General features: G+C 41.2%; 2 protein-coding genes across 2 annotated transcripts; one reads left to right on the top strand and one right to left on the bottom strand.

The window, feature by feature from the left end:
- Positions 1 to 7,355: 7,355 nt before the first annotated feature.
- Positions 7,356 to 14,157, bottom strand: LOC137132647 (C-type lectin domain family 17, member A-like). Its single transcript, XM_067515460.1, has 5 exons — positions 14,070 to 14,157; positions 13,351 to 13,415; positions 13,165 to 13,251; positions 8,121 to 8,202; positions 7,356 to 7,725 (listed from the first exon to the last, which is right to left on the bottom strand). The coding sequence occupies exons 3-5, from the start codon at positions 13,244 to 13,246 to the stop codon at positions 7,563 to 7,565; spliced, it is 327 nt and encodes a 108-aa protein (XP_067371561.1). The 5' UTR covers positions 13,247 to 13,251; positions 13,351 to 13,415; positions 14,070 to 14,157; the 3' UTR covers positions 7,356 to 7,562.
- Positions 14,158 to 16,426: 2,269 nt separating this feature from the next.
- LOC137132645 (CD209 antigen-like) lies at positions 16,427 to 25,484 on the top strand. The gene is made up of 6 exons (XM_067515457.1): positions 16,427 to 16,899; positions 17,014 to 17,115; positions 17,713 to 18,043; positions 18,403 to 18,541; positions 19,220 to 19,323; positions 25,218 to 25,484. Exons 1-6 carry the CDS (start codon positions 16,830 to 16,832, stop codon positions 25,297 to 25,299), a joined length of 828 nt encoding a protein of 275 aa, XP_067371558.1. The 5' UTR covers positions 16,427 to 16,829; the 3' UTR covers positions 25,300 to 25,484.
- Positions 25,485 to 27,678: the final 2,194 nt, after the last annotated feature.

Here is a 27,678-nt window from a genome sequence, read left to right as displayed (position 1 = left end):
GAATGTCAGGACAGTCCTTTGTCGGCCACCCCCATTGCCAATGCAGGGGGAAGGGGGCATGGGCATGGCTAGTAGATCAGTTTTGGGACTGGCACAACGAGCCCTGGGGCATTATGAGTAAAGTGTAAATAGTTCTGTGTGTTTAAAATGTTTAATGTGCCAGGGTGACGGGGATAGCTGTAAAAAGGCAAGAGCTGTCTGTTTATTGTCTCATGCCAATCAGCTCGAGACACTTAGAGTCGTGGGCACAAAGGCTCTCATCCTCCTGCTATTTTGGAAAGTTTGTTCCCGTATTAGCCCGCTAAGCATTAGCTTAGCCTTAGCTTCATTGCCTCCTACAGTTAGCTCCCCCAGACGTGGGGCGTTACAATATACAGTCTAATGTTTCTTCCATTGACCTGTTACACATTGATGTGGTAGAACCAAATGATGGGGTTGGGAATTCAACTGGCAGAAATCTGTGTAATATGCTAGTTTTAGGGTTGGACCCACTAAGGTGCTTGATACAACTTCTCAGTGTTAATGAAGTTTAAAACTGAGAAGTTGTATCTGAGAAGTGTTATTGTTGGCAAGACAGGAAGTTAATGTGGTTAGCCCTCCGACTCGCTAGGTGGTGCTGATCTCGAGTCCATGAGGGAGGACACAGGTGAGTACTTAGGAGACGAGCTGAGTCTGGAGGGGAGGTAGGGATCTTACGGGGAAGAGTGGAGTATGGTTCTGGAAGTGTGCGCGTGGAACGTAGCCGGGGTGGATCTCCAATCCCTGACGTGGAGACAACTCCAAAAGCCCTTTGGTGAAACAATATTCAATAACTCCAAAATCCCTTTCAGTGAATATATATATCCACTGATGCTTGATTCAATAATTAGTGTTATTCATGAGCACGTAGTCAAACTTTGGTCTGAGCTTCACAGGTAGGAAATCACGTGTGACAATCAAAACATGGGCATGGCATGGTTACGAGGGTCCGTGATGAACCTTGAGTTCTTACTTGCATTTAGCAGTACTCATAATATATATATATATAGTCGGCAACAGAGAGTCAATACGGAGCAGTTAGTCACTAAACCAGAGCGGCAGGCAGAGGCAGCGTGGTCCAAACCGTGGATGGCAACGACGAACTCTGATGAAGGCTGAAAAACCGCGACGATAATGCAGACAATCTAGCAGCTTGGTGAGGGAACTGCGGAGGTGTATAAGCAAAGTGATTAGTGATTAGTAAAGCAGAAACAATGTGACGGGACAAGGAAACAGGAAGTGGCTGTAAAATAAAAGTCCTGAAGGAGGAAGTGAAATTGGGGATCTGACAATCTCTGAGAAAAATAAGTGTAACACTGGTAAATGTTTTGACATCATACATATGGAAATGTTTTATGTAAGACATGAATATGCCCTGTCTCTGTCCATCACCTCTGTCATTTATATTTCATTTATATAATAATTTCTGTGTTGAAAAATGTCTTAATTTCATGCAAATAATTTCATGCAATTTAAAATTGCATAACAGCAACATTTCCGATTTTTGAAGTTTTTGTCGATATCTATTACAATGATGACACCCTACATTTACATTCGTAAATTAGAAGACAAATCTTTGGGAAATAGTTCATCTAGCTCATGCTATTTGCTTTATATGGGTGTAAATTAATAGTAACATTAATCACATAGCTACATAGCACATTTCTATAAGAATGTTTCATTTTGGTTTAGTCTCGGAGTTTAGTTCCCGTGATTAAACCTTGATATTCGTTCCCAAATTTAGTTTTTTCTTTAGTACTTTATAAGTACCCAAAGTTTGGGTGCCCAAATTTATTCCCAGAGTTTAACCCATAGTTTACTTGGTTTTGTCTCAGAGTTGGGTTCCTGAAGTTAACTGCCAAATTTGAATGTTTTATTACTATTTTTTGGCTATAAGTCAAAGATGTGGACAGAATCTTCAAGTTTAGTCCCTGGGTTTAGCCCCATAGTTTTGATAGTTATATTTGTAACTTTACTTCCTAATTTTAGTCTGAATTCACTGCCCGAATTGAACCTGAATTTAGTTCCCGATTTTAATAAAGTGTAGAAGTTTTTCACTCATAGCCCCATTGCACTTTGTTTCAAATTGCATCTCGGGCATTCTGATCACAAGTGTACAGTACTAAATACAAATGATAAGCACCATGGTGATAAGCACCAATATGGATGGTGATGAGCACATGAGTCCATCTGACCAAAGCATTTCTAGTGTAAACTCCAATGTTTTGTGATTCATCCCCACTGCAGAAAAATACATCATGTTGAGAGCATGGCAGACCACCTGACTCCCCTTCCAGTCCAATGGGTCACGGTCTTATGTCTGAGCTTTAGGTCTGCATTTCTAACTTAATGTATTAGTGAGGGTATTGTCTTCTTTATGCTTTTTTTTATTCTTTATACTTTGTAATAAAACTGCTCAAAAGACATTCTGTTTATTTCACTAACAATCATATTTTTAATTGCTTGGTATTTGTGAAGATGTTTCACATATTTCAGGACAGAAAGAGGTCGCAGACAACGCTACAAATACTCACGATGGTCAAATCTGTAAATTTGTCGAAAAACAATCTTGATCTTTGTGTGAAAATGAGACAAAAGGGTTTCATACACTGGTAAGCCATTTTGCTATTTTAAAAATTAAAACATGAGTGACTGTTTCCTGCTTTAAAAACTGATTCTGGGGTTGTCAAACTGCTTATAAGATGTATAGACTAAACACCAAGGCCTCCTGAAAACTAAACATCTGAAAAAAACCAAATGCATTTAAGCAAAAGAAAGCAGGCTTATGATTAAAGTGGTTTTACACTCACAGGATAAACCAAAAGGAAAACCGGGTTTGGGACCAGCTGGGGATGGGCTGGTGGGGGTTCAGTGTCTTGCCCAGGGACACTTCGACATGTGGTCGGGAAGAGCGGGGCGTGAACCTCCGACCCTATGGTTGGTAGGCGGCGGCTCTACCACCTGAGCTTTATCTCCTCAAATTCTATAAAACATTTGTTTTACTCAGATTTCTAACAAATAATTAGATATAATAACCTATTTTCACCTAGGTAGTCTCTTTATTGAATTTATTTGTGATGTTTCTTCTCCACACATCACAGAAACTAATAATTTTCTGCATCTGGTTTGTACTTTTTCATTCACAGAAACAGCTGCTCAGCTTTGAGCTTTTAAATTATGAACCTAAATTTTCTTATCTGTGAGTCACACTAATGCTCTGTTTTCACTGAAACTGTTGTACAGGCTGTAGTTTGTGCTTTAAAAAGTCAAACCTCAGAGTCTGAAGATCCATTAAGCCATTTCCAAATAATAAAAATTCAGTGTTTACCTTTGTCATTGACCTCAGTTTCCTATAATGTTCACATTGTACCTGTTCTGCAGCACTATCTATCACAACTAGATCCATTTCTGTCTTTGCAGTCCTGTCTGCCTCTTTCCAAAGGACCAAACTCAATGGGGATGAAGTAACAGGAAATATTTAACATTGTCCATCCTGTAAAACACATTTCCTCTATAAGAGAAAACAGACATCAGTCAGACGAGATAAAACTCCATCTGCCACATAGTGACAGTATAACTTAACTTTAGCACAGAGGTTTTTATTGTGCATGAATCAAATGACACACTCACTCTGTAGCCTGTACAGGTCTTCAAATGTTTGTATGAGGCTGGCAATCAGCTGTTTACTCTCTTCGGTCAGTGAAGACATTTTGTTCTAACTGTCCTGGAGAAGCTATATCATTATAATTTCAGACCACACCTTAGTATTTCTTTTAGTATATAGTTGAGGGCTAGCATGAGAATGTAAATCACTCTGCTGCACCCCATCCCCCTCTCTCTGCTTTGCTGTGTTCGCCCACCACTGTCAGATATTAGTCATTGTCAAATTAAAATACAAATGGTGCAAACCTTACTAATGAAGCAGAAATTGTTAAAAAGGGTGAGCATCACTCAAAAACTTATATTACTTAATATTAATATTACTTAACTTAATATTTGAAAAATGTTTGTTCTAAACGATTTTATATAAAAAAAATGAAGGTCTTGAATGAACAGACTTGTCACTTTCAACACTGACATTCATTTGCTCCATTGATCATAAAGTCGTCAAAGAGATTGAAACTGACCCAAAAAAAAAAAAAAAAAATTACCAAAAGAAAATGTGACACATTTGTGGTCATTTTTGTCAGTGGTGGGGCCTTTAACTGTCCATGACTCTACTAATGTGTAGACAAGTCAAAAGGTGCCGGCATTGGTAACTGATCAAATGTACCCAGTGAAAAACAAGTTTAAAAAAGACAACTACAGGCCACTTAATTTAGATATACTTAGTATACTTTAGATGTAGCCACAGAAAGGGATGGTCTGATGCTGTGTCAGTTTATCACTGTTACGCCAGATCTTTTGTGCAGTGGGATGGCATGCGATCACGCTATATCTTCTGTAGGTGGCAGGAATGAGGGGGGCAAAACATTAGAACCACCTCTTCTTATAATTAACTCCAGTACGACTCCACTACTCACTTTGACCTCAATAATAAACACACAGCAGAATTATCCCCTTTCTGGCAGTTCCAACTTAAAAATAGAGAAATGATAACCTTGTTAAAGTAGAACTCATGGCACAGCTGCTGCATTGCATTGCATTAAATTGCACAGGGGGTCAAACTGTTATGTTATGCCTGATTGGTTGTGCACATGTGCACTCTACAGTACTGGGTACTGGGGGCAAGGACGAGACCTTATAACACCTCATGGTTGAGATGAAGAACGGGTTGCAAGCTTCGAATTAAACACCTCATCCCTGATGAAATGCCACCAGTAGGATACCACAGACATACCACACAGAAAAACTATGACTCTTTGAATTACTACATCTGTATTTTAAGTATATGAAATGCCTATATGTTCTCATATTTCAATATATTAATGATGTACTGTTATTTCCATCTGTGCAGTGCCGGTCCAAGCCCGGTAGAAATTGGGGAGGGTTGCGTCAGGAAGGGCATCCGGCATAAAAACTGTGCCAAATCAACATGTGGACAATGATCCGCTGTGGCGACCCTGAACTCACATGATAAGCCGAAAAGAAAAAAAAAAGATGGACTGCGATTATTTCAAGGCTTAGTACATAGAGGGCAAGAAAAAAGGATATTGTACGTGTGTGGAGAATTTAAAGGATGTGTGCCACATTCTCTTGGACACAGGAAAGTACATTTGAAACAGGATGTCTGGTAGTTTTTACAGTAACAAGTTACCCTGAGATACATAATGGTGAAATGTTGCCAAAGGTCAGGAGAAAGAAAGGTCTGATCTTCTGTAGAGCCATGTGCATTAACCAGCCACACTCACATTGGTTGAGCAGGTAGTTGGAGGTTGAAAAATGTCTGTTCATCTATAGCTGTTTAAGATAAGTGACAGCAACCAAAGTTAAACTGACTGTAAGCTCTGCTCTGCTAACGTCTTAAGGTCCAGTTGCCAACAGTCATTTCTATAAAGACTTTTTGGATTTGTTTAATATTTACAAGTGATGTTGGCAATAACCAAGTCAGATCTAAAGGTGAAATATGAGAAGCTGCTAGCTCAATATTTTCTTCACTGATCTTTGGTAAAGGGGTTTTTCACAGTCCTGCAGTCAGGTTCATAAATATTGAAACAGCAATGTGATTTTTGGCATTTGGCCTCTGTAAACCACTACAGTGAATTTGAAACGGAAAACTTGCTTTAACTCTTTCAGCTTTAATTAAAGGGATTTAACAAAAGTGTGGCATTAACCATTCAGGAATTACAGCCAGGGACAGTTGGGTTTACTGACTGATCCACAGACTGGGATAAAGATCTTGGGGAGTGCTAATGGGCAGTGATAGGATCTGAAAAGTATTGTGGTCTAGCATTTTCTCATAATACTGTAACAGTATTACTGCACTCTACATTCTGTCTTACAGTTATGAATATTGCACTTTATCTAACATTGCTTCCTTTGTTTAGGCCTGGACCTGCTCTTACTCCTGCCCCAAAAAACAGGACCACAACTGTATTCTTCTGAGAATTTCTGGCCAGTTATGAGGGATTTCCCCTTCCAGGAAATGTAATCAATATGGGCCCAGGTCTCCTAATATTTCCAGTTATTGTCATGTTCTATTATTCCCCAACTAACTGTTTTCTTCCACTTTACCAGTGAACATTTGTCCCACTGTTGGAACCTGGTGATACATAGTCTGTACGAAATAATTAAACTGTAACTTGCAGGTTATAGCCTGAAGTGCTACCATGCTTTCAGAGTACATGGAGCACATAGCAACTTTGTAATTTGGAAATTAACGTAAAAAAGCAGGCCAGGTAACTGCAGGATATATCCGAATTTAAGTTGTGTGCACCGATGGGAAAAGGAAAGAAAGTTCTTGGCAGGTTATTTGCCTTTATTTAGCAGGAAATCCTATAGAGAAATCCCTTTTACAAGCGAGACCAATGGCCAAGCAGCAGACATACAATATCAACACGGACAAAACATAGAAATAACAATAAAGCCGGTCTGCGGAGAGAAGTAAGCATGGGCTGGAGACAGAGTGGGAGCAAAAGAGAGGTCTTGATGAGATAATGTTTCAACAGAACATGTAATGTGTCAGGATTATCAGGATGACGTTTTTTCCCTTTCCTTTATTGGACAGGCATGTGTGCCGTTGAGTGCTCTTTTCATTCTTCTCCGCCTTTCACTCAGACTTTCCTCACTTGTGAAGCAGAGTCCTCCCCATATAGGAAACAACAATTTTTTACCATAAATTCACAGAGTGGTGGTAGTTCTTTATGACCTGGCTTAGGATTGAGCCTGGGACCTTTACTCCTTTCCTTACCATGACATCACCCATGTCATGGTGTCAAGTCTGTCTCGGGATATTCCCTTTTCTCATGAGACAGAGCTACTCACTGTGCGGCATACATCATTGGAAAACAACACTACAGATTATCTGCTAAGGCATGGCTGCCATCTTCTTTCATTTCGATGATCTGGCTCAGATCCTACACAGATTGGAGCATTGTCCGGGTAGCACAGGATGACAGCTTCTCAACCTGAGAGAAGCCATTTTTGATTTGTGATGCCTTTCTGGTGTGGGTTGAAGTTTTTGAAGGTCAAACAGCAAAAAAACTATTGCAAGAGGGTTCAGATCAGTCTGAACAAGAACACGTTCATGTACAAATTATTTATAAAAGTTCACGACTTCCTTGGATATAGACCAAACCCCAAAGGTGTTGCAGTGGGGGGGAATAAACCCTGGTCATAAACTGGTCAAAACCAGTCTCATAACCTTGTGTCACAGACAAAATCAGCCCCCTGTGGTTTTATCGCACATAGTAGAATGTTCCAACAAAACCTCGCACCTCTCTAGACATAACACATCTTTATTAAGTTATACAGCCATGTGGTTAGTCATAAAGGCAGATTACATATTACATAATCTTTGGTATAAACTCAATTAAATTGTCGTTAAACATCAACAAGATCTCCACAACAAATACCTTTCTAAAAGCAAGGATACATGATGTACACTAGCACTGAGCCATTTTCTCACAAATCCAGTGCAGAGAAGCATCACATGACAGATCATTCCAGTTATTTTTAGTTTTCTTTTGAGTTCGGATGTGGGCACAGTCTTCCTCACCCCACATTGTGTCTCCAATACCATTGTCAGGCTGTTTTGTTTCCCAGTACCTAAAAAGAAAAAGAATCAAACTTTAGGCAAAACACGCAAAGACCAAGGTCAGCAGATGGATTAAAGCTGGGGACCTTCTAGTTGTGAGGTAGCACCGCCAACCACACCACCACCATGCTGCTTCTTTCTAGAAATATTTGTGAACATTTTTCACAAGTCATAGGACCTAAAATCTGTTTTTTGAATCTGGGTTTTATTCCTACATTGGGGTAGTTTCATTGCCTTGTAGTTTTAAATGAACTGAATGGTTGATCAAAGTCTTAATTGAGCTGAATATTCTATGATTCACTCTAATGTTAAGTTATTATTCAGAATTCTTTCAGTAAAGTGTTAAGTCAACAGTTTGCTAATGTCAGAGGCTTTAATATGTGCTAAAAACACATTAGGGTCAAACCTCTGAGTCAGTAAGGCTCCATCAATCCATTTCCAGGTGCCTTCCTCTTCCCTGTCAGTCAAACCAATCCACCACCAGGTGCCTAGTGCGGTGAAGTTAGAGAGGAATATCTGTATAAATGCAAATAAATAAGTAATATTACATTTAAAGCAATTACGTTTGCATTTACTGTATTTATACTGAAAAAAAGGAAATACTTCTATTTCTCTATAGCTCTTCATAACTTTCACTGATAAGCACCATATGCCACATGCAATGCACACTCTGGAGCACTGAATTTCCACCTGTGAGCGACTGTGTTGGTGCAGCAATCAAGTAGTTACAAAATGTAAGTTTAACATAAGTGATGCTGTGATTTCATTAGCAATAGAGTAGAACTATGAGTGATCAACTGGAGGATACAGAATGGTCAGAGACCCAGAAAATGCTGTTTGGTGGCAACTGGACCTGCTATTTAGTTTTGTACAACTCGTCCTTTTTTATGATCATTTGGGGTATTGTTGCTTTTCCATTTTCTGTCATTGTCATCCCATATGTGGCTCGAGTATCTTAGAAACTTTTGAAGAATTTTAAATAAACACCGCATCCCTGAACATTTCAAACCCAGCAACACACTGTGGCTAAAAGAGGTCCACCCCAAAGACAAAACACCCAGACATAAGCAGAGCAATGTGATATACGCAATCCAGAGCAGCAAGATATGTACAGATTTGTACATTGGACAAACTAAGTAGATGCTTCCCAGGTACATTTGGACACAACAACGGTAGAGTCGACGCCTCAGGACAAGACCCCAAAGTCCTTATGCATCACTCTTTTAAAGAGTGCATATACATGCACTTATATAACCAGTTCACTTCGACCTTCAGCTTTCTCGGGTATCATGTTATGCAGATCTCACCTGGTTACCAGAAATCTGTGTATACATGCAGCAGAAGAGTAATTGATTTCTTTTCCACCTCTGACTTATTTTGAAAGCCAAGCTCAAAGATCTAGTGAGAAACAATGCTGCTCTCTGACCTTTCTTTCTCAAGCCAAACATCCTTGTCCAGAGGGGTTGGTATTCTGGGCCTATGTACATAAGTGGATTAATGATCTCATCCTTCAGGGAGATGATTAGAAACCTGGTTACACATATACATAGCAATGACATTGAATTAATTCAGTAAAAATCTGTGTGTGGAAATCGGGTTTCCCCAATCCACTACCCTGTTTTTGAAAACCAGCTATCCTGTTTACGTGACAGTTAAGAAACCAGCTTATGTATACGAAGATTGAATTGTGCCAACTGAACTTCTTTCTTCTTGATTGGAAACCTTTTGCTACTCAGCCAAGCTGTTGCTTCATTCTGCTTAGAATAACCTTATGCTAAGCATAATTTTAACCTTTAATGTTATTAATTTAAAGTCCTGAAACAGCAAACTACTACGAACTAAGGGAAAAATAAGTTGATTTTAAATTTCATGGCATCAACACATCTCAAAAAAGTTGGGACAAGGCCATGTTTACCACTGTGTGGCATCCCCTCTTCTTTTTATAACAGTCTGCAAACATCTGCGGACTGAGGAGATAAGTTGCTCAAGTTTAGGAATAGGAATGTTGTCCCATTTTTGTCTAATACAGGCTTCTAATTGCTCAACTCTCTTTGGTCTCCTTTGTCGCATCTTCCTTTTTATGATGCGCCAAATGTTTTCTATGGGTAAAAGATCTGGACTGCAGGCTGGCCATTCAATACCTGGATCCTTCTTCTACACAGCCATGATGTAACTGATGCAGTATGTGGTCTGGCATTGTCATGTTGGAAAATGCAAGGTCTTCCCTGAAAGAGACGATGTCTGGATGGGAGCATGTTGTTCTAGAACTTGGATGTACCTTTCAGCATTGATGGTGCCTTTCCAGATGTTTAAGCTGCCCATGCCACCCGCACTCATGCAACCCCATACCATCACAGATGCAGACTTCTGAACTGAGCGCTGATAACAACTTGGGTTGTCCTTGTCCTCTTTAGTCCGGATGACCTGGCGTCCCAGTTTTCCAAAAAGGAAATTTTGATTCATCTGACCACAGATCAGTTTTCCACTTTGCCACAGTCCATTTTAAATGAGCCTTGGCCCAGAGAAAACGCCTGCGCTTCTGGATCATGTTTAGATATGGCTTCTTTTTTGTCCTATAGAGTTTTAGCCGGCAACGGCAAATGGCACGGTGGATTGTGTTCACCAACAATGTTTTCTGGAAGTATTCCTGAGCCCATGTTGTGATTTCCATTCCAGTAGCATTCCTGTATGTGATGCAGTGCCGTCTAAGGGCCCGAAGATCACGGGCATCCAATATGGTTTTCAGGCCTTGACCCTTACGCACAGATATTGTTCGATTCTCTGAATTGTTGGATGATATTATGCACTGTAGATGATAACTTCAAACTCTTTGCAATTTTTCTCTGAGAAACTTCTGATATTGCTCCACTATTTTTCGCCGCAGCATTGGGGGAACTGGTGACCCTCTGACCATCTTGACTTCTGAGAGACACTGCCACTCTGAGAGGCTCTTTTATACCCAGTCATGTTGCCAATTGACCTAATAAGGTGCAAATTGGTCCTCCAGCTGTTCCTTATATGCACATTTAACTTTTCCGGCCTCTTATTGCTACCTGTCCCAACTTTTTTGGAATGTGTAGCTCTCATGAAATCCAAAATGAGCCAATATTTGGCAAGGCATTTCAGAATTTCATACTTTCAAGATTTGATATGTTATCTATATTCTATTGTGAAATATACATTTGAGATTTGTAAATTATTGCATTTCTTTTATATTCTCAATTTGTACAGTGTGCCAACCTTTTTGGAATCGGGCTTGTAATAATAAATCCTTATCCAGCTGTGGCCGGGACATGTGGGGGAGGAGGGCAAAAAGGAAGGGCCCCTGACAAGGCATTAAGAGAGGGGGCTAAGGTCAGTGATGGTGCAGTGGGTAGAGGTAGGTGGTAAAGGTTATTTATAGCCTTTAACCCTGATGTGATGAACAATCCATTTCCATGAGTGTGCATTCCTAGAATCTGTAATCTCATAAAGGGACACCTGAGTGTCCATCTCTGCTCAACCGTAGCTAAACCAACAGTGGCCCTTTCCATCTGGAAGCGAGCTTCTTCAGCTTTTGTGCTGAGTCATCAAGAACAAGATCACCTGGCTGGTGAGGGTGAAGCAACATTTTTCATACCAAGTCTTCTGATGAAGGTTGGTTGCAGCAGTCTTCTGTCCTGCATCCTCAAAAGCATGTGACAAGCAACCAGTCTGTAACCCTATTTTTCTGAATTGGGTAGGATAGTATACTGTCTGGGTTGTGGACAATATGCGGCTTTAGTTTCTCTTGCGACAATCTTCTTTAACAAATACCTACACGGCAAGACAGTACAGAACCAAATTTCTGGTAAACCCCTTCCGTGTCACAAATACAACCAGCCTCCGGTAAGCCAGGCCAGGTAAGAACTACAGATTCTCTTAACCAAGAGGACATGTTAAACAATGCAAATGTACACATGTCAGTATGTAAATCAAATAAAGTGTTGGCATGTTAGCTCACTACAGCAGGTGGAGGTGGAGATACAACTCTCCATTTATAAAGGCTTTATAAGCTCTGTAGATACGCCATTCATTACTTTATAGATTAGTTATAAGCAATTAATAAGCACAAATATTTGGTTGCCAGATACTTTTTTATAGCTTTAACTTATAACTGAGACAAAATGTGTTTTTGCTTCAGGACATTTGGACTGAAATTCAGTCATAAACTTAGCTTTTCTTGTGATCATTGAGCCCACATACATGTTACACTGAAACTCCTCTGCATTTAACACGTCCCCCTAAAGGGAGCAGTGGGTGGCCTCAGGGGCCCACCTGAGGATCTAGCATTCAGTGTCTTGCATAAGGACACATCTGGTGCGTGGGCTGGGATTTGAACTGCGAGACTTAGCTCTAGCTCGGCAGACTGTTTGTAAAACATACAATAGTTCAATATTTCTTCAAGTCTGCACTTATAAAGGTTAGTATCATGTTAATAAATGCTCCCAAGTTTGTACTGGGCCTGGAGGAAACCCATGCAAGCATGGGGAGAACATGCAAACTCCACACAGGAACATCTAGCTGTGAGACAGCAGCACTGACCAGTCCACCACCGTGCAGCCTTGCAGCTGGTAAAAATGGATCTGATTTTACTTTATATAGGACTAAGCAATTTTTTTTATTTTGTTAATACCTATTTTCTACATGTTTGCTGGAATTCTTTGGAAGGCTCTTCTAAAAACATTTGCACCACAGATTCTTTATTCCATAAAGAATGTCATAAATGACATCTTAGGACTTATTTTAGACTTCTTATTCTTTTTGATCTCTTATTAATTTACCCCTGAAATGTCAAAATAAATTCTCATCTTATTAAGTCATCATTGTTTTTAAATATTGGTATAAAAATAACTGGTAACTGCACCTGTCAGATACATGTAGTGGAGTCAAAGTATAAAGTATTACTAAATGGAAGTTTTACTTTTTACTACTGTTTAGGACATCCTAAAAATGTGTTTAGTTTACAGCTCAACCTATGAAATAGGTTCTTTTCCTTGTCACTTGGCCCATGTTTAACTGTTTCCTGTTGTGGTTCTGAATAGAACCACTGAGGGTTTCATGTTTGAGTCATATTCCTGCAGTAAGCCCTGCACCAAAAACCCTCCACTGGTACAACACAACCAGCCTGTTTGTGTGTGAGAGACTACAGCTGACCTTCCTCCTACCATGTGTTTCTCTGTCCTCAGCTTGTCATTTAATGCACTTTTGTTTTATCCTGCACACTGCAAATCATTTACACAGTCACCACATCACCAACACAAATTCTTTGTGTTTTTCAAGGCATCATTTTCTAAGACTGCATTGATCACTTTTCACAATACTGACAATTTTTCAATGAAATTGTTGAATAAGTGGATTTGTGAACATCATGCATCAGTAATTAAAATAACTGTTAGCTGCAGCTCTAGAGTAGCTGGGTGGTCACTCACAGCTGGTATGACACCACAGCAAGAGCAGCGTGGTCGTCACATCGCTGTTTCCCTCTCTCCTGAAGAGGACGCTGCTGTCCATTAAACCTGAATCAATAATACACATAATCAGAACATGACATGCAGTAGTTTCAAGAGCTCCTCAGGATTTCATGTACTGATAACTAAGGAGGAGACTTGTTTCACCTTTGCATCTGTTTCCCTGCAACTTCTCTGTCAGCAGCTGTTTGTCCTGCTGTGTGATGAAAAGGCTGCAATCAGAAATAAATGTACAGCATCTTTAGGATAGAAAAACTACATACTGACAAACAGTAGATACTGATTTACAGGAATTTTGTCACGGTTTTGGTTAAGGGAGGACCCAAGTGAAGAGAGAGAGGGATTGCAAATAACGAGGGGCTTTATTGACCGATGTAAATAGTGAACAGAAGTCGCTCCTAACAGGAGGATACTAGGAACCGGATTCAGAACAAAGAAGACTAACCAAAGGGACCAGAACATGAGGGGGATTAACTTAATAGAAAGCAAGTTGGTAACATAATTTACATAACTTAGGTTAACAAAGGCTCAGGAAATAATAAGGCTTGGATAAACATAAAAACTACTAACAGGTAAGTACACGGAGGGGGACTAAGGAAAACTGATAAACAGAGGTAAACCAGATAAGGCACGGACAAAAAGTCACTACACAGGTAAACACACGGGGAAGTTTAAGGAAATTAACAAACAGATAAACTAAATTAACGAGACAGGGAAAAACAAAACTGCAAACAAGAATATCACCAAACCTCACACCAAAGGGGAAAGCTGCACAGGGTCCAGAATACCAAGAGAAACAAGTCCAAGTCCAAGAGAAACAAGAGTCCCGAATTCAAGAGTCCATGAAACACACGTTCAGCTTTTACCTAGAGTCCAGAGTCTGAGGTGTTGGTGAGGGTAATAACGACAACAATGAAGACAGGAACAACAACAAGGATCTGGGAGGGGAGTGAAGGGAAGACTGAACTTAAATAGAGGAGGGAACAGGTGCAAATAATGAGGGACAACGAGGGTAAAGCCAGGCAAAAGAACCAGGGACAGGAAGTAAGGAGAAGGGGCCACAAAATAAAAGTCCAAAACCAGGATACCAGCGGTAGAAATAAGCCAAACATTACCAGCTGCAACAATAATGACCACACTAATGCATCAAAATACAAAAGTATCACTTTCACTAAATGAGAAATAACATAATGTGTAAAAATTGTGGCCATTTAAACTTAATTTATTTACAACTGTTAACAGAGAAAACGAACAATCCTCAAAATGTTTCCATTTTTTAATAATATTAATATTTTAATAATATGGTATCAGTGTTGCATTGCTTACAGTAACATGCACAATCAGACCAAAAAAGAGGGAAAATATGAAAAATGAAACTTTACACCAAGAATGAGGAAAAGGCCCCAGTGGCCCCTCATTTTGGCACATTTAGCAAAGTCAGCAACAAATCTCCTTAAACCTCCTGTAAAGGCTCTATACTGTGCACCACTGCTACTAAGGAGCCTCATTACACTTCTTTTTCTAGGACCCCCTGCTTTGTTTGGTGCTTTTTTAAACTGGGCATAAGAGGAAAATCCACTTAATGTGCTGTAGGAGTAAAAGTGTAAGATTGTGGTGGAGATATTTAGAATATGGAACTTAAATCATGGGCATCAATTTATTTTAAAGTTTGGGGGAAAACATCTGACCTGGCTAAATAGTATGTGGTATTACATTATATGAATTCATGTGCTTTCAGATTATAACTCAGAACAAGGTGCAGCTGCAGAACTCTCTGACATAAAAGTCAACCTGACTGAGCTTCTCCAGGACAGTAAGAACAAAGTGTCTTCACTGACTGAAGAGAGAGACCAGCTGAATGCCAGACTCAATAAAACAGCAGAGGAACTGAACAGGCTTCAGAGTAAGTAGGTGTAGGCAGTACGGGATAAGACCTTTAATGTTTTCAAGGATTGAGACATGCTTCCCCTCTGAGAATCACCCCCTTACTGTGGTGGACTCCCCCAAGTCATGGACAGTCTCTCTCACTTTATAAGTTGTACTACCTCCCATTGCAATCCCATCCCACTTCCATTCAGTGCTTCCACTCAGTGCTTTGGAAGCTACAGTATATCTAGGAACATGGAATTTCACCTTTCTGTCAGGGAAGTGAACTGGAGTTGCTGTGAGAGGATGAGTGATACCAACTAGATATAGTGGGGCTTACCTCTACACATGGCACTGTCTCTGGAACCAAACTTCTAGAGAGTAGTTGGACTCATTCCTTTTTTTTTGGATTTGCCCAGAGTGAGAGGTGTGAGGCAAATGTGGGGATACTCACAAGTCCCCGGCTGTGGAATGTAGTAACATGTTCTTTTAGCAAGTCAGATATTATTCCACAAAAAGTCTTTGGTATCTTGTGTCTGAGACAGTAAGTGTAGCGTACGGCTCTTTCTCACCAGTTTCTGTGCTGTGTAACTATGTAAACCAGTGTGAGGATCCACTTGTTCTACACATTAATAGTCTTTTAAATCTATGCTCAGTACACAGCTATTTAAAGTTGCATTCACCGTTCAGCAGTAAATGGACAGTTTATCACTATTGTCTTCTTTTATTGGTGTCCTTGACATTTTATTTGTGCTTGTTTTAAAATTGCCCTTTTATCCTTTGTATCCTTTTGACTTGTACATTTTTGATGTTTAATATTTGTATCTGTTTGTGAAGCACTTTATTGCAGCCTCTTGCTGTTTCAAATGTGCTTTGTAAATAAACTTTATTATTATGTTTTTGACAAATCAGTGATGTTCAGTATCATCGGTTGGTTAATTTGAGTCTGACACCATCTGTGAAGCTTCTTAAACTCATATTTACTTCACTGAGAATATTGCAGAACATTCTGCTGTTCTTACTGTTACTTCCTCAGTGACTGTAATACAGCAGTATCTGTCTTAACTGTTTTGGATGGAGGCCATCTCTCCTAATCAAACTGGGTTTTGACCAAAAAGGTTTCCCACAGTCTGTGTAAGCTAAGATAAGACTTTGTTGATCCCACAATGGGGAAATTCCAGTGTTCCAGCAGTGAAACGAAAAGAACCAGATATCACTCCACACATTAAGTCAAAGATATTTCCCCTCACCTAAACAAATAGAGCACAAAAAGGTTTCATAACAGACACATGAGTTTCTCCCATAATAACCTTACACATGACAAAAAAGTGACTCCCATTTGTGTCTCTGTATTGGTGTGTTGTACAGTCTGATAGCTGAGGGGAGGAACGACCTGCGATAGCGCTTCTTCATACACTGGAGGTGTAACAATCTTGTGCTGAAGCAGCTGCTCAGAGCCTCCACAGTGTGAAGCAGGGGCTGGGAGGTGTTATACATGGTGGATGTCAGTTTGACCAACATATTCTGTCTGCCACCTCCTCTCATCCATATTGTCCTAAACTCCTCGTTATAATTCAGTCCTATGTGGCTGTAAGGACGTGTGTCTTAAAATGCTGCTCCGTAAAGATTTGGCCCTCAAAATGATTCATTTCCTCTTAAGCTCAGCTTCCTCAAAAACTGAAACTAACTTTCTTCATTTATATTTTACTGCAATCTGTGCTGCAGAGATGAGCTTCTAGTAAGAGCTGACCACCTTATCAATGGAGGAAATACAAATGAATTTTAAATTTGACAGGTCTTTTCTCTCAAGATGGAAAACAACGCAGACAGGTAAGAATGTTCAGTCAGACATAGATGCTTACAGACTGAGTGGGAATAAATCTGATATTATCTGGTCTTACTATGAACTCATTGACTGTATTCACTGGTCTTTTCTCTGTTCAGATCTTTGGAGCTCAGAGAGGAGAATTTATAGAGCTGTGGTTCTGTGTCTGGGGCTGCTGAGTGTTTTCCTGTTGACTGGACTCTTCATCTTCAATCTCCACTGTGAGTCTGGTTTTCATAAATTAACATTTAATTTGTTCTTATAAGGAGCATTATGCTACTCTGAATGATATAAGACTATAAAGTTCAAGCTTAATATGTTTTTTGTGTTAAATCTGGAGAAATGTGTTTTGAGACAATTGTAAAAACAACACTAAATAAAATACACAAAGCTAAAATACAAATACACACAAGTTCAATTCTAACATTTAGTCCTAAACATTCAAATATTACTGTTTAATAATATTGTTACCTATTGCTTCAGTTTTTCTTTTTTAAATTTTAAAACTTTTATTAAAAAAATTAAAATTGCTTTTTAAAATGTAAAATTACAACATTAATTAAACAGACAAAGCCAAAATGCATGTAGCTATTCAGGTTTTGTCATACATTTCATTGTTTGATGAAAGTGATTAAATTTGTTTGATGTTTCATGAGACTAATAAAACACTAAGGAACATGTTTACAAGTGTAAACTAGAAATAATCTATGGAACATAGGAAGCATTAGTTCACTGTAGCCATGGAGGAAAAAAATAGGAAATAAGGTGAATTGTATTATATGATGCTTGTCATTCACACATTCTTTATTATCTTTTAGACCATAACACAGTAAACAGTGGGAAAGCTATGAAGGCCAACATGAATAAGAGTCTCCAGGACAGCAGGAACAATATGTCTTCCCTGACTGAAGAGAGAGACCAGCTGAATGCTAAACTGTCTTCCCTGACTGAAGAGAGACGCCGACTGACTGCTAGAATTAATTTCCTGACTGCAGAGAGAGGCCAGCTAAATTCCAGAGTGTCTTCCCTGACTGCAGAGAAAGACAGACTGAATGCCCAAATATCTAACGTAACTAAAGAAAAGGATCAGCTGAAATCCAGACTCATTGAAATGACTAAAGACCGAGACAGACTTGAGAGTTTGACCAGTGAGTGTGGACAGTAAGGGACAAGGCACATGACAGTTTATTTGCTGTAAAGCACTTTGGAGCTTTAAAACTCCTGGTGGTTTTTAAAGATCTATATAAATAAAGATTGAATTCAACTGTATTTTCCATATTAGATTCAAGTCCATTTAGACAAACTTATGTTTGCACAAACAATGTTTGTGTAAGTTAATAAACTAATGTTAACATGTTGAGGTCATGTTTCTGTGATTCTAACCACGAGTCAGACACTAAAAACACCTCTGTGCCACATTTGCATGTTTTACCTCACACTGTCTTTCTTTGGCAGCAGATGGAGTTTGTCTTGACTGACTTCTATTGTCTACTGTCTTATGTTACACGGAAAACTTCTGTGGGATGGACAAAATTCAACTGGTCCTTTTATTTTCTCTCCACTGAGTCTGGTTCGTGGACAAAGGCCAGAGAGGACTGCCAGAATAAAGGAGCAGATCTAGTGATCATAAACAATGCAGAAGAACAGGTACAGCATGTGTGTGTGTCCATGTGTGTGTGGCTGAACAAGGAATGAGGACTGATTAAAGGACATAAAGGGCCATTTCTGCAGAACCACCTACAAGCACGTTAGCACGACTAAGACTAGTGGGAAATGGGTAATTTAAAGTTGACATTGTCTTTGTAGGGAGGAGGTCAGAATGAGTTCCCCCCATGATCTTTACCACTCTGGTTTCCTCCTCCCATGTTTGCTTAACTGGTGACTCTAAATTTCCTGTAGGTGTGAATATGAGTGTGAATCCTTGTCTGTCTGTGTCTCTCACTGTGTTGGACCAGAGACAGACTGGAGACCAAGACAGTTACTGTCTTGTTTTTGTGCCTAATTCTAGTTATAGTCAAAAGGTTTCATTTCTAGCTTCTAAGTTGTTGTTCTTGGCAATGAGCCAATTTAATAATTGTAATTTTATATTAGGAAGATATTTTAGCATTTGATTGTTCTCTGAATCCATCGTAACATAAATGGAATAACTCCAACTTTTTAGCTTATGTGGTTGTTGTGGATCTCAATTTGTTTTCTGTTACGTTTACACTAGTTTATATTTTAAAAGTGTGTGTAATCTGTCTCTGCCCTAACACACATGTGAAGGTGTAATGTGGTTAAAACTAGAACATAAAAACTGTGGAATTCTGTCTCTGTATTGAACAGGAATTTCTCTCTGGATTCACCAATCAGTCAGCATGGATCGGTTTAACTGACATAGCTGAAGAGGGAACCTGGAAAAGGATCGATGGATCTCCACTGACTTTTACGTAAGACAGAAATGTGCTTCACCTTCTTTAAATCCAAATATCTCTGTAAATGTATTGTAACGGCCTGGCTAGTGGGTTGGTTTGGGGGCTGGCTCAGTGAGCCCCAGGGAATTATGGGTAATAGCCATGTTAATAGTTCTATGCGTTTAAAGTGTTTAATGTGCATTATTTGTGTTAAGATTAGTGTTATTAGGTGTGTTCAGATGTTCTGGTTTTGTTATACGTGATGTATGTGTTGGCTGGCACCGTGAGGGAAAGTGCTGTGTATAGGAGTAGCCTTCACGGTGACCAGCCACTTTTTGTGTGTTCAAAATAAAGCCCAGCTATATCTATTGCTAGAGGTAACTGTAAAAAGACAATATCTGTCTTAGCATTACTTCCTGTTAAACAGCTTGAGACACTTGGAGTCATGCGGTGTATGGGGCACAAGTGCTCTCCCTTCTTCCTGCCATTTTGACAAGTTGCTCTTGCATTAGCCTGCTAGCACCCATGCTAGCTGATTAGCTAGTTAGCTAAGTCAGTTAGGGTTAGCCTTAGTTTCCGCTTCGCCGCCTCCCACAGTTGCTCCCATAAGCCGTGAGGCGCTACATTGGTGTCAGAAGTGGGATTCCACCGTCTAGTAGACTTCGTCATGGAGCGAAGCATAGGCGAATTAGAGCGTGCAGTCCTAGAGAGCAGCGTGCTGCTGGAGCACCTCAAGCAGGGGGCTTGGCGAAAGACTGGTGAGTTGCACCGACCTGATGGCACCAGTGTGCCACGGTCTACACATCGTTACCCCAACCACGAGAGACAGGAACTGTTACCCTTGACGCCGGTCAAGGTACCGCGCTACAATGGCCTGACCCCCCTGGAACCTTACCTCACCTAGGTCGATTTGGCCGCCCTCCACGGGGGATGGAGTGGCGAGGAAACGGCTACTCATCTGGCCCTGGCCCTGGAGGGTCCTGTCTTGCAAGTGCTCGCCGACCTACTCCCAGAGGATCGTCGGGAGCTCCGAGCCATCACTGGTGCTCTCAAACGGCGCTTCGGGCAGAGGACCTCTGTTGAGCAGAGCAGAGAACAGCTAGCTGGACGCTACAGACAAGATGGAGAGAGCTTAGGGGCCTTCGCCGCTGACGTGCAGCTCTACACCCAGCCCGTCTACCCCACCTTCCCAGCTGCAGCCCGAGAGGAACTAAGTCTCCACTCCTTTCTGCGGGGGCTAGCACAGGAGCAGCTTTGCCAACATGTCCGCCTGGCCATGCCCCAATCACTGGATGAGGCCCTGAAGGAAGCTGAGTATGCGAAGGAGGTGCTGGGGGCTGGGTCAGCACCAGGCTGGTCCCTGTCCAGGCACAGGCCAGTCAGGGCAGCCAGCTGGGAGGCCGCTGGTGACAGCTTGGAGGGAGAGGGGACCAGTCGGGCCCAGCAAGCTGTCAAGGGACGACCGCTGTCACCGCTGCAGGGAGCCGGGGCATTTTGCCAGAGACTGCCTAGCCGCGAGCCCCCGCCCCAGAGCTGAACCACTAACGGGAAACAGATACGGGATGAGGCAGTGAGGGACCCCTTATCCCGCTCCCAACCACCCCTCCAAATAGACTGCCCCACAGTGGGACGCTGCGGAGCGGCTTTGGGACTGTATTTAGACTGTGTCATCGCGGGGCGGTTCTGCAGTGCGCTAGTGGATACGGGATCCACCATCTGCTTAGTGCGGCGGGGGGTACTGTCAGGGACCGCTGGTCCTCTCCCCAAGGAGTGGACCCCCACTACTACTGAACTGCTCACAGTGGAGAAACGACAATTATGCCAGGCAAGAAACTGTTACCTGTGGTGGTGGGGGCGCAACAGATGAGCCATGAGTTTTGGCTCGCAGACATTAGAGAGGAGTGCATTGCTGGTCTGGACCTGCTGGCCCTGCCTCTGTCTCTCCCTCTGGTGAGACTGCTGCCGCTGTTGCAGAGCTAGAGCAGGGGAGCGGAGGACACCTGGATGCAGCACAGCGGAAGTAGCTGAGCAGGCTGCTGCAGAACTTTACAGACATTTTTTCTGCTAGGGACGAGGACTGCACTATGACGGGTCTGGTGCAGCATCACATTGACACTAGCGATGCGCCCCCAATTCGCCTGCGACCCCATAGACTGCCGCTGGTGAAACGCCAAGCCGCCCAGGAACTGATCGAAAGCATGGTGGCCAACGACCTCATCGAGCCCTCGGACAGCCCCTGGGCTGCACCAATGGTTATGGTGCGGAAAAAGACTGGAAAGTGGCGCCCTTCTGTAGATTATAGGCGCTTAAACCCAGTAACCAGAAAAGACTACTACCGCCTCCCCCGCATCGACGTTGCCCTGGATTATGTTGCTGGGTCCTGTTGGTTCAGCTCCTTGGACTTACGTAGCAGGTACTGGCAAATGGAGCTGGCACCAGAGGCCCGTCCAAAGACTGCTTTTACCATAGGGCAAGAACTTTGGCAGTTCAAGGTAATGCCTTTTGTACTGTGCAATGCCCCTGCCACCTTTGAACGGTTGATGGAGCAGGTTCTCAAGGACATTCCACAGGGCTGCTGCGTGGTCTACCTGGACGACCTGCTGGTGCACGTCAAGGGTTTCGAGGACGCCATCAGCAACCTCGCAGGAGTCTTCACGGCCATACATCAGGCTGGACTGCAGCTTAACCCAGCAAAATGCCACTTGCTGGCCAGAGAGACTCAGTTCCTGGGGCATGTGGTCAGCGAGCGTGGGGTGACCACGGACCAGGCAAAGGTGGCCGCAATTAAGGAGTGGCCCCAGCCGACCACCACGAATGAGCTGAGGAGTTTCCTTTGCCTAGCTTCCTACTACAGGAGGTTTGTGAAAGACTTTGCCACCATCGCCAGTCCCCTCCACCGAGTGACTGAGAAAGGCCGGCGGTTTGAGTGGTCGGAGGCCTGCTCGGTGGCTTTCCAGCAGTTGAAGACAGCCCTCTCAGAGGCTCCTGTCCTGGCATACCCCGACCCCCAGCAGCCGTTCGTTGTGGATACAGATGCCAGTGAAGTGGGAATCGGAGCGGTGCTCTCCCAAGGGGGAGAGACAAGAGAAAGAGTGGTGGCCTACTACAGCTGCAGTCTGAGTCGGGCTGAACGCAACTACTGTCACTAGGTGAGAACTGTTGGCGGTGGTCTTGGCTGTACGACACTTCAGACCATATCTTCTTGGCACCAGGTTCACCTTGAGGACCCACCCAGCGCTGAAACAAAGAGGTTTCTATAAAGAGCTCATAAAGGCCTTTGTGGTTTTACGGAGGAACAAAAATGACAGAAATAGAAGCTGACAACCTTTTCACACTGTTTCACCTGCACAGTGTCAGAGTTAGGATTTTCCTCTGAACACCACTGACTGGAGACTCTCAGAGCTGCTAGAATGAATTCTGACACACTTCCTGTCTGTTTCAGTACTGTTGGCTCTGACTGCACCACTGCTGTCATAACATTTAATAAGTTATCAACATAGAGACCATCAAGAGTTTTTTTATTTCAGATATTCACAATTTCCCGATTGTTTTTGTTTTGTTCATTCACATCTTAGGAACTGGAATCGGGGAGAACCTAATGATGGGGCTGGGTATTCAACTGGTGGAGAGGACTGTGCAGAAATAGTTCCAAAAGGTCATACAGATAGATCTTCATGTACAACAGCTCTAGAATCCTCAATAAGGCCCCAATCCATCTTAGACTGTTTTTCACCCATAGATCTCACTGAGCTAAGTTCAACTATCGCCTCCTCAAAACTAACAACATGTCTTTTAGACCCTGTTCCAACCAAATTGCTTAAAGATGTTCTACCTTTAATAGACACTTTCATATTAGATTTGATTAACCTATCTTTAGAAACTGGCTATGTACCAAAGGCTTATAAAGTTGCTGTAATCAAACCATTACTTAAAAAACCCTGTCTTGATCCAGGTGATTTAGCCAACTATAGACCAATATCAAATCTCCCGTTTATCTCTAAAATCCTGGAAAAAGTAGTTGCAAAACAATTATGTGATCACCTTTACAGGAATAATTTGTATGAAGACTTTCAGTCAGGATATAGAGCTCATCACAGTACAGAAACAGCACTGGTAAAAGTCTCCAATGATCTTCTCCTCGCTTCAGATAACGGACTTGTGTCCGTACTCGTCTTACTAGACCTTAGTGCCGCATTTGACACCATTGACCACAACATTTTATTACAGAGACTAGAACATGGATTTGGGATTAAAGGAACCACATTACATTGGTTTAAATCTTATCTGTCAGACAGATTCCAACTTGTTCATGTTAATGATGACTCTTCTTTATGCACCAAAGTTAGCTATGGAGTTCCACAGGGCTCTGTGTTAGGACCAATACTTTTTAATCTGTACATGTCACCTTTAGGCAAAATTATTAGGAAACATTCCATAAACTTCCACTGCTATGCAGATGATACCCAGCTCTATTTATCTGTGAAACCAGAAGATACTAACCAATTAGTCAAACTTGAAGCATGTCTAAAAGACATAAAGACCTGGATGTCCTACAATTTCCTACTTCTAAATTCAGACAAAACTGAAATCATCCTCTTTGGGCCTAAAAACATGAGAAATATGCTGTCTAACAATATAGTTACTTTAGATGACATAACTTTGGCCTCCAGTACTGCGGTGAGGAACCTTGGAGTTATTTTTGACCAGGATTTGGCATTTACGTCACATATAAGACAAATCTCTAGAACAGCCTTCTTCCACCTACGGAACATTGCTAAAATTAGAAGCATCCTGTCTCAAAGTGATGCCGAAAAACTGGTCCATGCATTTGTTACTTCTAGGTTGGACTACTGTAATTCCCTACTTCTGGGGTGTCCTAATAACTCCCTAAAAAGCCTTCAATTAATCCAAAATGCTGCAGCAAGAGTGCTGACTGGATTAGGAAAGAGAGATCATATTTCACCTTCACTAGCTTCTCTTCATTGGCTTCCCATAAAATCTAGAATAGAGTTCAAAACCCTCCTCCTTACATACAAAGCTCTTAATGGTCAAGCTCCATCATATTTAAAAGATCTCATAGTTCTGTATCGCCCGATTAGAGCACTTCGATCCCAAAATACAGGCCTACTTGTGGTTCCCAGAGTTTGCAAAAGTAGAATGGGAGGCAGAGCCTTTAGCTATCAAGCTCCTCTCCTGTGGAACCAGCTTCCAATCCAAATTCGGGGAGCAGACACCCTCTCTACTTTTAAGACTAGGCTTAAAACCTTCCTTTTTGATAAAGCTTATAGTTAAACTGCTCACTCAACCTGAACTAGCTTTTCTCTATACATTTACTTGTCACCACTGTATACCATTAATTCTATATCCTACAACCTGTACGATGCTTTGTTGTTGCTTTTTTGTTGTTGCTTTTTTGTTGTTTTGTTGTTGCTTTTCTTGTTGTTTTGTTGTTGCTTTTTGTTGTTGCTTTTCGTTGCTCTTTTCTTTTCTTTCTCCACTTTCCACTCACCCCAACCGGTCAAGGCAGATGGCCACCCACCCTGAGCCTGGTTCTGCTGGAGGTTTCTCCCATTAAAGGGAGTTTTTCCTCTCCACTGTTGCCTAGGGCTTGCTCAAGGGGGATTTGTTGGGTTGCTTATACATACTTGTGTAGTCTGGACTTTATTCTGTAAAGTGCCTTGAGATGACTTTGTTGTAAATTGGCGCTATATAAATAAAGTTGAATTGAATTGAATTGAATTGAATAAGTGGAATGATCTGCCATGTGAACTGTCTCTGCAATGGATCTGTGAGAAAAACATCTAACACTGGTAAATGTTTTGACATCATACATATGGAAATGTTTCATATAAAACATGAATATGCTCTGTCAAGGCCTGTGTGTTTTTGTGCTTTGCTTATTATTGTTGTAACTCTGTCTCCCTCTGTAGGTGGCTGCTCTTCCTCCCTGTCATTGTCTCACTGTGGACTGATGCTGTGGATGGATGCGCAGCTGCCTGCACTTGCTGCTGATTAGTATGAACCTTCTTAATCCTGCCTCAAAGTGCACTCTGTGTCTGTGCGTCTTTGGAATTCTCCCTCACACTGAGGCCTTTTGTTGTATTTTGTATTAATGTTCCTCTCTGAGGTGTTTTTAGTTTGAGCAGTCAGCCTTTGTTTTCTCCGATTGTCCTAATTAAACTTAATTTACTTCCTTTCCTCAGCTTGTGTGTGTTTGTGTGCTCATTCTGCTTTTGGGTCGAGGTCTGACTTACAGTAACCTGTTTCATTTACATACAATAATATTCTCTGTTGAAAGATCATCTCATTCAAAGTAAAAACTCCATGAGAACAACACTTCTAGTTTTGTGATTTCTTCCACATTGGTGATACTCTGAATACATGGTAATGCCCAATAATACAACCCAGCAAACATGTCAGTCTGTCAATTAGAGGTCAAATATTTGGGAAATAAGATTTTTTTTTGTTTGTTTTTTTTATAAATCTGGATTCATTTACCTGAACATATTCAGCTCAATCTGCCACATACAAAGGACTAAAATAGACAACACATTATTATTGTAGCATTATGACACAGATCTTTAACATATATACAAACACAATAGACTAATCAGAAAATGCATTTCTGCATTTTCCTCTGCAGGGAAAACTGCTTCATTTTAGATTTCTCTGTATATGGAAGTAGAATAGTAGCAAAATTATGTGTATGTGTACAGGGATTTGTGTGTGTGTAATGTGAAAATTTATTCACTCAAATAACTAACTTTAAATGTCTAATAATCTGAGAAAACACTTAGGTTATAAGTAAAAGTGCTGATTTTATCGGTGGAATTTTTCTACAGTTCTTCCGTCTGCAAGATTTGTGTGCGCGTAAACCGATTAGTGTGTATTGGAAGGTTTGTTGGCCCTCAGCTCGGGCTCCCAGGCTCAGCTCACAGTTTGCCTTACAGTCCGCGCTCAGGGTTAGTGAAGAACACATGACGCTCCGAGGCCGGTCAGTAAAGCCAGTGCTGGACGGAGGAGCGCAGAGCCGCCTCCAAAGTCCCTCAGGTAAGTCTCACCTTTACCTGTGTCTGAGTGGCCGTGGTGTTTTGCTCTTGACTTTGTCCTGCTCAGCCAAACAGTGTTTCTAGTGTTTCTGTACTGTTAGCTACAGCAGATAACGTTAGCCGATGCAGGCAGGTCAACAGCTACAGCTAGTGTAGCTAACAGCTAACAAACAGTGGGAGCTAACTTTACACTAAAAGTGCTGTTCAGTGGGAACTGGACTGGTGCTTGAACAAGACTTTTAGAGGACAGAGGACACGTAATACATGTAATATGATTAAATTAGCTTTCTAGCCATTGCTGCAGAGTAACAGTACTGCAATACACAACTATACATATTCATTATATTTTCATAGTATTTGTATGTGATAGGCACAGATACAAATACAACAATGTTAACCTTTCTGTATTTCAAAACTGGTTTACTAACTGGAGCTACAGTCAGTAAAGCATGAAGGCAGATGGTTAATGCTGTGGATAAAGCATCAGTCAGACAGGCAAAAAGGCAAAAAGACTCTAATACTCTCCCATCTTTCTCCTCCTTAGCAACAGTTCAGAGACAAACATCATATACTGTTTTCTTCCTCTTTCTTGCCAAAAATTCTATTCCCCTACTGTTTTCAACAGAGTCGCCTGGAAATGTTTAATTCTGGGACAAATGCCAGGTTCTCCTGACCTGTTCCATTGTTACTGACGCACACACATTTCCCATGTACTGAAGAAACACCATATATGATAATACAACTTCCAAGTACTCCTTCATTCATACATGTAATACAGTTTATATTATATTATACATGAACTCTAATATGTAAACTCTAACCACTACAGTCCCTCCTCCTGTAGTAGACGAGACTACGTAACACTTCAAAGCAAACAAGTAAAACAGAAACAAGTTTACAGACCATAAACCTGCCTCATATTAGAATCAGACCATCAGACTGTCAGATTAATAACAGTCTGGGCCTTGTAAGCTAAATTACTAGTAGTTAATTAGAGTTAACAAATGTCATTGATAACAAAATGAAAAACAGATGAAGGATTGAAAAATAATCACCTCAGAGTCTCAAAAGGCAACTCTCTCACCGTACAACAATCTCCTCAATTTTAACTATTCACAATTGTCAAAAAACTTCAAATGTGTAAATTCTTTAAAAAACAGTTCAAGTAAGATCATTTCATATGATTTAATTTAATTTCCCTTCACTGCAAGTTCAGGCAAAAAACCCTGTTTCAGGTGAAATTCCGGGACAATCCAGACCCAGAGAACACAGACGGAAAAAACCTAATTAAGGGAAAAACATCTCCATGGACTCCAAGGTCAACACACAGACATTGATGTAT

The sequence above is a fragment of the Channa argus genome, chromosome 9, assembly GCF_033026475.1.
Source record: "Channa argus isolate prfri chromosome 9, Channa argus male v1.0, whole genome shotgun sequence".
In the NCBI taxonomy this organism is placed as follows: domain Eukaryota; kingdom Metazoa; phylum Chordata; class Actinopteri; order Anabantiformes; family Channidae; genus Channa; species Channa argus.
This window is presented reverse-complemented; position numbering and strand designations above follow the sequence as displayed.